The 12,242-nt window shown below is 38.5% G+C and overlaps 1 protein-coding gene across 2 annotated transcripts; it reads right to left on the bottom strand.

Annotated features, from left to right (window-relative positions):
* Positions 1 to 6,932: 6,932 nt before the first annotated feature.
* Positions 6,933 to 11,492, bottom strand: LOC307168130 (uncharacterized protein). 2 transcript variants are annotated; one of them, XM_079887769.1, is made up of 5 exons: positions 10,835 to 11,492; positions 10,269 to 10,393; positions 8,664 to 8,808; positions 8,091 to 8,218; positions 6,933 to 7,629 (listed from the first exon to the last, which is right to left on the bottom strand). In XM_079887769.1, exons 2-5 carry the CDS (start codon positions 10,299 to 10,301, stop codon positions 7,327 to 7,329), a joined length of 609 nt encoding a protein of 202 aa, XP_079743895.1. In that variant the 5' UTR covers positions 10,302 to 10,393; positions 10,835 to 11,492; the 3' UTR covers positions 6,933 to 7,326. The 2 variants fall into 2 exon arrangements, with proteins under 2 accessions (XP_079743895.1, XP_079743896.1); XM_079887770.1 differs by lacking the exon at positions 10,835 to 11,492 and having other exon boundaries at positions 10,269 to 10,460.
* Positions 11,493 to 12,242: the final 750 nt, after the last annotated feature.

Genomic DNA, 12,242 nt, shown 5'->3' with positions numbered 1-12,242 from the left:
AATCTTTTTTACTTTTACCCCGCCTCTTCATATTTTGTAAAAGGAGTAATTATTTCTCTCTGAAATACCCATGTAAAAAGAAATGAATTCAGATTTTGTTTGCAATAGGTTACTTTGTACTCAAATATGATTTTTAGAGTAAAATCTTTGAAGATTAGCTATTGTAAATGTAAAGTAACACATTACAAACTATTTTGTATGTTCAAGGTAAGCATAATCTACCGAATGGCCATTATTAAGTTGGAATTATGTGCACTCCCCTTATATATATATTATATATAAATGAGATCTTATTTTACTATTTGTGTCTGAAGTATTTGTGTCAAAGATTTTCATCTGTAATTTGCAATTAATTCTGAACACCATGATTTAGCTTTTTCAAATGTGAAAAAATGACATCAATTTATAGAATGGGTAAGGGAGGAAGCCTGTGAGATGGCCATTGAACGCATAACAAGACACATGAGGTAATGAAAAAGTACTTTAATTTAAAAGTCAAACAAATGCTTTAGTACAATGTGCTGTGCAACAACAGAAAAAAGATGTGCAAACAAAAAGTAAACAAGTCCAAAAAAAGTAAACAAAAGTGCAAAAAAAAGTAAACAAGTGTAAAGTGCTGTGTGCAAAAGCACTAGTGGCTGGATCATGGCACAGGGTCACGGCGACTGTTCAACACCTGCACCAGCTGACTGAGTGTGCCGAGGAAGGCCTGATTGAAGCTTGCAGACTGCTCCATGTGTTGCCGAGTTATTTCAGCCTCATGCCGCCTGGCCTCACGGGCATCGTCCAGCATCATTTCGAAGCGCTGATCACAACGGTCCTCCATCCTCTCCAGCCACTCCTGCTGCCTCTCATCAGCTGCCTGCATCTCAACCAGGGCCGCAACAACATCCTGTTGCCCCCTTTTCCTCTTGCCTGGAATGCAAAACAGACAAGAATGTTGGTTGTTTAGCAAAGCATTTTTATTCTTGTGATGACCCAAACAATATAAAGGGGACACATCTACAGTACTACAATTCAATGTCCATATAATACTGTATATAATCTGTAAAATACTGCAATAATAATAATATTAATATTAATAATATATATGTCAGTGTGTAACTTTTCACTCTGGTATGCATATCTTACCGTTAGTTATAAGCCGGGGTTCACTAGAAGTTGATGGCGCAGATTCCGGTGGTGGTGTCGGTGTCGATGTCCTGGCAGGCGAACTTGAGCTTTCAAGGGTGGAAATCTCGTCAAGTCCCTCTATTTCCTCCTGACAGCTAGGATCCTCAACTGAAAAGTTACACAAGTCACGTTAATTACACAATCTGCAACAATATGGTTTGACATAACAAATACAGAACATACAACATTGTAAGTGGGTAGCCAATTACAGCAGAAGTCAGTAACAAAGCATTTTTTCTTTGATACTGTACGTACATTTTTCATGTATCTATATTTTATCTGAGTAATTTTATTTTGAGAAACTTTAACTGCACTACATTCCAAAGTATTTTTACCCAGCAACATTGCTGTACTGTTTAAGCCCATTGAATGTGGACATAGCCTATTCACATCTCTCTCTGATATTTCACAATAATTTTCAGACTGATTAGACCCTATCATCTATCATTAGACCCATCTCTCTTTAATAGCTATTTAGTAGAATATGTTTAGTAGTAATAGTAAATAGTAGTATTTTATTAGGGTATCTGTACAAGTAACGTTATTGGATATGAACTCCGTCCACCACTGGCTAATAAACTAGCGTCTTGCTAGCTTGCAAATTATTGGTTGATACCTCTCTGGCTGGCAAACAACCAACAAACAACAGACTTGCTCAAAAGTTGTGCATTGACAGTAAGCTTTCCCGTGATCGTTGAATACTTTTTCACAACTAACTTATATGTTATAAGAACTTACCGGCAGTCTCCATCATCGACTCCAGCAACGAGGTAGCCGCATCGATGCCTCCTTCTCTTCCCAAACTCGCCGGTCTGTGTCCGTAGATGGCGTCCATCATATCTAACCACTTCCAATTCTTTCTTTGAACACCACTCCGGCTGTTGTGGTCTTTCACTTTACGATAGTCACTCCGCAGTTTCTTGTTTTTAACGCGGCACTGCTCGGGCGTCCGCTGGAAACCCACGGCAGCCATCCTCTCAGAAACATGCTTAAAAACCTTTTCGTTCCTCACCATGCCATCGAGTTCCCTTTGCACCCTTTCTTCACCGATGATACCAAGGAAGGTCTGCACCTCCTGGGTCGACCACGGTGATGTTATGCTTCGCGGCGGCATTGTTTTGCAAGGTGTTGTGTGTGTTTTAAAAATGGCGCCTCTTGTGTTGCGTTGTCGTTCTGTAGCACGCGCAAGTGACGATTATCTGTCAACCAATCAACACTCTGCAGTGAGTCTAGCTCCACCCTTTAGTACCGTTCCACTGTGCTAGGTACCACAACGGAAGGGTACCCAAAAAGTGGTACGGTACGGTTCGGCATTTTGGTACCATTCACAACTTTTGATAGTGGAAACGCAAATAAATGCGTACCGTTCCGTACCGTACCGTACCGTACCGCTCAGTGGAAACGAGGCATAAGTGACCTGTGCCACTTTTGTGGAGAGGCAGAAACTTTTGATGACTCTGAAGGAGAGGCAGAAACATTGACTGGATGTGCAGATGATTGCAGTGCAGATGTTCTTTGGGTAAATATGGTTAAGCATTTTTGGTTGGTGTAGCATACTCAAAAGTAATCATGAATGGACCAATGCTTTAAACCCCCCTTTTTTAAAATTGTTAATCTTATATATATTTTTTTATTTATTTATAGATTGCCTGTGATGACTGTGGGCGATGGTTCCACTTAAAGTGTGTTGGCAATCCATCCACGGAAGATGAACACAAATGTGCTTCTTGTAATAAATAACTAAATATGAAACCATTGTTTTTGGAGTTTATTTTTTCCCCTTTATTTTCCCTTTGGTTAAACCTACTCGAAAATCAATCTTTCAAAACAAGTAGCCTATTTATTTTATAAAATGTGACATAAATGATGGTGACATAAATTGTGAAGTAATTGTGGTTCAAAAAGTCTTCTGCTAGACGAGTATTAGGCTACTAATCAAAGCCTTAATAAACATTACATTGAAATCGCTAATAACGGTTTAAATCTGAATATAACTAAAAAAAATAAGCTAGATTGAAATGACAGAGCAGGAAAAACTCGCTTTAATAACTTTTTTTTTATTGCTAATAGTACTTTTTTAACCTTTTGGCTTCCCGTACATCCAGTTGTGCTTCTTGTCGTATCAATTCTGACGTTACGTATGGTAACCTGATGGTAACGCGGCAACTACGCATGATTTGTAGTATGATTGCGTAAAGGGAACAGGAATTCCGGAAGGGAACAGAATCGACTGCTACACCGGCTTCCCGGCCAGTGTATAAGCGTTAGGCAATCAATAATAGCCGAGTTCATGATGATCTCAGTCATTTGTTTTTTGCAAAGTATGTTAGCAGCCATTCGCCATGTTTACCTCGAAGCTAATACTCCCGCCAGTGTTGTGCCTGAACGCGTTCATTGAACGATAGTTCATGAACTCGTTCATATTTTGGGCGAACGTGAACTGAACGCATTAAGTAATAATAGGCAGTACTGCCTGATGAACGTTACTGTGAACTCATTCATTCTGGTGTCTGAACGCCACGCTCTCTCAGTTTATCTTCGTTCAGTAGGATGCCGGATTTCTATAAAGCCTTCCAGGCGAAAACACACCGTAAACCGGCCTTAATATGTACCGGAAAAACACCCAATCTGGCAACACCAGCCACCAGTGTCCATTGACTCTCTTGTTCGATATCGTTCATCAAAATGAACAAATCTTTTTTCGAGTCATTTCGTTCATTTAAGGGGCTTTAAATGTTACTATTAACTGGCAAATTCCCCGAACACATCAACCTACGCAATCTTGATCATATTCTGAATTAAGAAATCATTATAATGCAGTCAAAAATCGTTTACAGGGAACATAAATAATTACTTCACCTCGAGTCTTTCGTTTATTTGTCTAGTGACAGACGCAATAGCATACAATAGCCGCATTAGCAGTTAGCTGCTGTTTGTAACACACAGTAGAGCAATAAAAACAGTCTTACCGTTTCAATTGCAGGCAATTTTGTTGGAATGGCGCTTTTCCCGAGCTTCGATGACAACTTAGCCTGATATTGCCCCAAATTTGTGAAGGATTCCGGCGTACAATGTTTAGCACAGCACAAACACCTAACGATAAGCCAGTGGGAAGGGTTGAAGGAACCGCGTCATTAAAAATTAATTTAATCCACTGGTCCCTGATAGCTAGGTCCGTTCTTGGTAGAGAAAACACATTTACATGTTGATTCTGACAGTCAACCACAGAGCAACTCACGTGTGCACTACGTTTCTGCATCTTTCGCGACTGAATATGAGGGGGAGAGGGGAAGGGCGGGCTTCCTGCTGCGGTGTCCATATATGGTATATCCTGCCCCGTCTTGACGTCAAGACGGGGCAGAAATCAAAATCTCGTTTTTTAGTGCGCGTGCACGTGGGCTATTTTACAAACCCTGAGGTAAACAAACGCTTCACTTTTAAATATCGGCTTCCAGGGGCCCGTTCTTCGTACGTTGCTTATTACATCCGAGATCAAATGACACATTCAGGATGATATCATCGTGCGAATCATGATCTGGCTAACTCGGTTCTTCGAACACACTTTCCGGATATGATTAGTATCGCTGGATTGAGTTATCTGAGATAATTGCGCGTTCATGCGAAGTTTAAAAGGGGATATGTATCGATAGTAGAAACATTGATCAGCAACGCTGCTATTGGCTGTTCAGCGTGGCCAAAGAGCGCGCTCAGTTTTTCTCCTCAGCAGAGCAAGAACTAATAGTCGAAGTTTATTCAGAATTTTAATGTTTAATCAAAATGCCAGGGAACACCTCAAAGTCTGCAAAAGCCAGGAGAGAGGGCTGGCAAAAAGTAGCAGACAATTTAAATCCGTTAGAAGTGGCCATGTTAGATGTTTTTATCACTTATTAGCCTATATTTTTGTATTTTAATAATTGCATTATTACTTTGTGCATTGTAATGTCAGTCACCATGGGAACAAATAAAAGTGAAGTACAAAAATATTCTACATAATGGTAATTTTTAGTTAAATTATAGTCTCTTTTATAAAAGGTACTGTTAAATAAATGGTTGTCTGTTTATAAAAGCAACCAAGAAAAAGGCTGAGAAAAAAAGAAAAGAAAAGATCTTAGTAGCCTACACTGTAAAATATTTTCTGCTGCATTAAATTAAGGCCATATAGTCATTTCAACTTAAATCTTGAGTAATGATGAATTGCTTTGACTTGTGAAAGTGAAAACTGATAAACTTATGTTAATGTAAAAATATTTTGCCATGAGTTATTGATCACATTTTTCCAGAGTGTAGTTCATTGTAATGACATTGTGTTTTCCTCTTTTGTGCACTTTTACATAATAACACTTGTATCTGTTCCCAAGAAAGTGGTGGCTGAAATATGTGCAGTAAGTGGACATTTTCTAACTCTCCAAAGGAAAGGAAGTATAAGACTTTGTAATGTCCATTTGTTTCCATTGCACTGGACAGTGAATAAACCCTCTCAGATAACTGTCATATGGAGGAACTAGCCTACCTGCAAGTGCATAAATAACTCTACTTAATTTATACTTGTATGCTTTATGGCTGCAATATAAGTCGCAGGATTCCACATCTACAGAAAGGCCTACAGAAGAGTCTGCACAGACAGAGGAGACATAGGCCTACAGGTGGGCAGTGTATAGCCAACTTTTCCTTTTTATTTGTTGCATGAGGCATGTGTCTAATATCTCTTGTTGCAGGCACTTGACCACTGGCTTTTCTTTACAAAGAACAATTGAAATAAAACTCAAGGAGCTAAGCATATTTGTCTTTTATTAAACATTTAATGAAAAGTGGGTTTTTTTTGGCAATGTTGTGTAATATGGCACATGCAGCAATGTCACAGGCCCTGTCAGGTGTGCAACCCTCAGACTTTTCAGACACTGAAATCTTCCCTTTAGTTAGCCAAAGTTCATTTCATTGTGTGCCCTTGTCCTGGCTAGAGCTGCATTGTAACTGGTTTGGGTCAGGGAATGGGGTCATAAAACACCTGTCTGCAGGCAGGAATATGTCATAATCACCTATGAAAAAATGCAGTTCTGTTAGGATCAGCATAAGTGTATGTAATACAGTGAGCTTGATATTTAATTGTGGAACTTTCCTTACCACTTTCAAATAATGTGCATAAATGTGAATCTCTGAAAATGCTTAAGTCATGCACAGATCCTGGCCATTTTGCTTTCACATTTGTGATATGGAAGATTTTAGTCAACTGCCTTTTTTTATTTGATATAATATTACTAATCTGGAATATTAAGAATCACAATAGTGGGCTGCACATTTACATTGTGAATCCCCTTTCTGTTCACATAATCCCCTTCATTGAGGCCTTGATGGCAGTCTATGGTAGCCTATAGTCTACACAGCAAAAATCAGAGTGTTCAATGTACTCTATAGGAGTTCACTGAACACTGGTTTCAGTGTATATATAGGTCCAAGAGTTCGGTGTTCAGTGAACACTGTAAAAAGTGTAAAATATATACTCTCAAAATAGAGTTACATTTGAACACCTGGAGAGTTAAAATGTACTCTTATAACTAGTACTTTTGACACCGTTTCAGTGCTTTTGAACACCTGCAGTGTAAACCTAGAACCTTTGCAGAGCTCATTATTTAACACTTGGAGAGTACAAATGTACTCTAAAGCTGGTACTTTTTATTTACAGTGTTACAATAGTTTCCAACACCTGCAGTGTAAACCTAGAACCATCAGTAAGTGAAAAATACTCAAAGTCAGTGCTTTTTCCAGTGCAATGTCTGTTTATTTAACAATGTTCATGGATGTTCAAAAACCACAAACTCATACAAACACATGTACAGGAACCACATATTGATAATCTCTATCAAAACCATAAGTAGTTTGGTCTCATTACAGCTTTGAGAATTCTCTGGTTGCTCTGGAATTAAATTAACTACGGGTTCATCAGATACGTCAACTATGACGGGTTCGTTCTCAACTATGACGGGTTTGTTCTCAAATTGATCTAGACTTTTAACGTTATGTTTGTTATAGAGATGTTTTCTAAAGCCTGAAAAAGTCCAAAATCTCTGGTGGCATCCAGTCTGGGTCACACATCAATTGACTGACCCAGACTTGCAAACAAAGCATCTGAACATCATAACTCTTTAGTTGAGGAGCTTAGCTCTTAAGGTCCTTGACTCTGGGAGTTTCGTGAGAATGATCTACATCAATGTTGTAGATGGTGGTCTGCACAAATGTGTACATGCCATTTAAGGCTTGGTCATAGGAGATGCAGAAAACATAATGTGCTTTGAAAAGTTCATCAAAGGCTGACAGGGAAGACTTGCCCTTGCAGGGAAGGAGATCACCATCCAATGCAATGTAGAACTCGTGGATGTGCTTTCTTGTCATCCCAACTGCCAGGATGTAGGGCTGTCTCCGCTGGTTTGGACCAGAGTGCTCCTGAAGGCTGCGACATGACTGTAAGATAACAATAAACTGAAATTAATTACACTGAACATCATATTTTGATGGATAAGTCACACTCTGACAGAAACCTTTGATTGCACAGTTAGCTTTCCCATGCAGGATATATTCAGCATGTGATAAGGCAACCAAGGTTTGTGTACCACGGACACACAAAGAGAGAGAATTAAACAGAGACTTCATCAATGTTGGTTACCTTATCACATGTCCCAGCAAACTCCAATAAGTTGGCAAGACAGACAACTAAAAATAAGAATGAACGAGCACAAGACTGCAGTCAAAAGAGGTGAACCCCACTCTCTATTCGCTATGCACTTCAAGGAGGCAAAACATAAATTATCAGACTTAAAATTCTGTGAAGGTGACATTGAAAAGAAACAGATCAATAATCTGGGGGAGTTACACAATTGCCTTTTGACAATGGCTATTGCCATTGGAGATCAGGACACACTGACCTTATGAAATTTGACTACATGGTCCACAGCTTCCCGGGTACTGATCTTTACAGCTCCCTTCTTTCCACTTGGAGGTGGTGGCAGTAGGTAGACCAGCAGCAGCAGTGAGGCCATGTCACTATCCCAACCTGAGAAGGCAGAAGCACCTGCTTTAAGCATGATATACACCTGACCAATACTAGTTATGCAACTAACATTTTTTTTTGATAATCGATTAACCTGTCAATTATTAATCAATTGGTTGGATTAAAAGGCCATTTTTTTATTTTCTGTAGTTTATCGGGGAAATTTTATTATGCACAATGCTCTCCTTCAAACATTGTGCAGATTGAAGCCTATGAAAACGATAGTAAATTGTTCTTAATATTCCAGGCAATGTAGCCCTCATTGCTGTCTATGTCAAAAAAGTGTTCCTAAAGACAGTATCAACAAAGATGGAAATGTATAAAAAAAAAATTGTTTTAGCATGAATCAATAGAGATCTTTAGAAAATAAGTGTGAGACTTCTAAAATGCACCAGAACATTATTCATTTGTTTATTAAGATTAACCTTACTTTTAAATATGTACTCACATAGCCTTTTTTGGAGTAGGGATCTTTTAGAGAGGGGAACAGTGTTACTATCCAGGATGTCGCTGAAGACCTCTTCGTCAACCTCTGTTCCACTGTCATCCAGCACATACATGTTTGTCTCAGGGGGTGCTGAACTTCTCTTTAGCTTTGAATACAGAAAAAACATATGTACTTGCGTTTAAAAATGCAACAAATTGGGAGAACAATAATGTTTTTTAGCACTATTTCTATCTTAATGGGCAAAGCTACAGTAGACTAGCATGGTGTTAAGAATAAAATTTCATATAAACATACATCTAAACCAGTGGTTGCGTAAGACTTTCACATTGCCCTTTATTTTGATGGATATGGTCGTAAAAATTGCACCATAATCTATTTCATATTTTAATTATAAGACATTTAATAGCTTTCGTTTTATTTCCTAAATCCATTTTTCAAGCAGCAATAAAAATAAGAATATATATTAGAATCTTCAATATAAATACAACTTATGTATATTAAATCACTCTTTGGATAATTTTTAAAAATGTGGTTATATTTTTATATATTTGTTGTCAACTGGTTGAGTTTTTTGTAGATGGTTGGAATAATAATAATGATAATAATGAGTATACAATGCATGAATATCTTCCTTAAATACCTTAAAATATTATTTTAATAAATAAACATTGTTTTAAAAAGGACACGTGAAAAAGAGTGTTTAAGTGTTATCAATAGACTATTTAACTGAATCTAAACATATTCAGCAAACACTGATTTGTTTTATTTATTCTTGTCAGTGGCAGCTCTGTTAGTCTGTATTTACACAGTAAGACATGATGCACAGATCTACAGTAGGCTATATTGTCATAGAGTTTTTTTTGTCACGTCCGTTGCTATGGTTATCACGGAACTATTATTTACAGAACTCACTCTGGTAAAAGCGGTGGTCACTCCCGAAAGTTTAGTCCTCTAAGCATCATGAAAAACTAAACTTTCGATTGGCTACAATGCATACAATGCTGCAGACGTTAAAATTTAAACTTTTGCTTTTGTAAATGGAAACCAGAGTGCTCACACAAACGTGCACGACGGAAAGAACACCCCCCTCCCTCCCTACATTACAATTATATATTGATTCGATGTTAATTAATTTATTAATATTTTTAAAGAATTCATTCAAATTCATAATTGTATATATTTGTCTCCGATTACCTTTGGAGTGTGTTTCTTACAGAACGGGATGCCTTTCTGTCTGTTGATCGTCGACGCAATCAGTTTTTATTTATCATCTTCTAGCCAGTTATCGATCAAATGAAAGCAAGCAACATTTCTTAATGTAGATGTTTGCGCGTCAGGCGAATAGGCTGCACGAGGCGCCAAATACATGGAATTACGCGAGACGTGCTTCGTAACAGAGGATGCCTCGCGAAAAATAAAAAATAACGATTGTCAGCCAGTTTTATTTATATTTATAGTTACATCTGACGTCATGAAAAAATTAATTAAAATCAAGCATTTTCACTGCTAAAAAAAAATCAGTCAATGACGGAAAATATTCGGTTAACACGACCACTGATCTAAACTTCAATTATAAAGAGAAGAATGATATTAACATTAACTTACCCTCCCTGAGAAATGCTGGATATGATGCTTCATTGAGTTTGATGTAACTTACTTCTTTCCTTGCCAAGGACCTTGGTAACTTACTGCACTTTGAAAAGCATTGCTGTAGTTTTCCTCACATGTTACTACAACATAAAAATGCAATTGGTTTATTGAACACGCACAATACCAAATGTAGTGCAAATAAAGTCAGACTCAATCATTTCAGACGGGAATCTGTAACGTTAACGTTAGCTTTCAAGGCTAGCTAACGTTAGTCAATTTTGCCTGCACAAGGCCCGAGATAGAGAGCGGGAGCACAAATGAATGCTGCATTTTCATTTTTAAATTTCATTTAATGGTTGATCATTTGATTAACGTTACCACAAAAAAAAAAACAGTTTTACCAGATTTAACACTGGCAATTACTTTAGCTACCAATGTATGGTAAGTTAGCTAAGTTAGTTAAACTAAATTACCAGACGTCACACCACTTCTACATTAGCGTTTTTAGTGTTTTAGTTATGAGAATTAAAACAAGAAGACAAACAGGAATATTCGGCATGATTCACTTGGTGGTTTCTTACCTGCAGTCCTGCGAAATCAAAATGTCGACGACGTCTTCGGATGTCAGTTGGAAAGAAACTGGGGCCGGTTTCACAAAGATAGACTTTGACTATGGCTTAGATATAGTAGGTAGTCAGACTTCAGATAGACATCTAAATCAGACCGTTGCACAAAGCACTTAAGACTCTGACTATCTTAAGTAGGACTACACTGCAATGCATTCTGGGTAAAATAAGACACTTTTCAAAACAAAAAACATGGCGGATCGAGTAAGCGCACTCAACCGCTCAGTGCTGTTTACCCCAGCAGAAAATATGTGTTTGTTGGAGGAGTATAAATGACGGCGTATGTTTTTATGTTTCCACTGTTCGATCGCGCCCGTGCCTCTCTCTCTCTCTGACACACACACACACACACACACACACACACACACACACACACACACACTTCAGCATTGCAATCTTGACATCGCAGCCTGTTATTATGCAGCATTCACACCAAACGCGAATAGAGCGTCAAATTCGCGTCTAGTTCGACGCTTGAACATTTTGAATCCATTCGCGCGTCCAAGGCGAATAGGACGCGCGTATAAAGCGAGCGTTTGAAGCGAAATAGACGGGCGTTCAGAGCTATGACTCCACTATGACTCTACTAGCAGCTACCCCCAGTTGCGTGAGCGGTGTATTGCATTTCACGCATCGCCCGTGACGCTTGCGTCCACTGCTCAGACTATGAAAGGGAGCGCGTCGATCGTTGCTCGCGTTGACTATGTAACGGCCCTAACAGTTACAAGGACTTTTTACTTGGGAATGTAATAACTGGAAGAAATGTTTAAATTATGAGCCATTTTCCCTTTTCTTTTGGCAGTTTGTAACTGATTGTTACTGCTGGTTGCCAAGGTAACATAGAGTCTTAGACCTAAGTTAGCCTGGGGGTAAGGTGTCTAATTTTTTTGGTCTAAATTAAGTCAGTCTTTATTTTTGTGAAACAGTCTAACTTGCATTAGACTAGTCTATGAGCAAATTTTAGACTTGTCTAACACTATAGACTGGTCTAAAATAGCTTTGTGAAACCGGCCCCTGGTGTCGAGGCTGCATGCATCTTGATTCAACCAATGACAACGCGTAGTCGATCTGATGACGTATCGAAACCTAAACTCATGCGGACGGTACAGCAACAGATTGACTCTCAAAGAGTTCATCATCCCACCATTTACACTACAACAGCTCCACATCAACACTGAACCAACACACAACACTTGAGAGAGTTTATGGTGAAACCTGACAAGTGTACTTTAAGCCCAGTTTACTCCAAAATGTATAAATTATACTCTGGTCATCAAAACTCTGGGATTTTAACACTCTGACATTTGCTGTGTATGGTACCAATCACGTTAGTGAAGCCTGAGTGACATATCTGTAATCGGCA

Source organism: Squalius cephalus (genome assembly GCF_949319135.1).
Source record: "Squalius cephalus genome assembly, chromosome: 12".
Taxonomy (NCBI): Eukaryota; Metazoa; Chordata; class Actinopteri; order Cypriniformes; family Leuciscidae; genus Squalius; species Squalius cephalus.
Note: the sequence above shows the minus strand (reverse complement) of the source record. Positions and strands in the feature narration are given on the sequence as shown.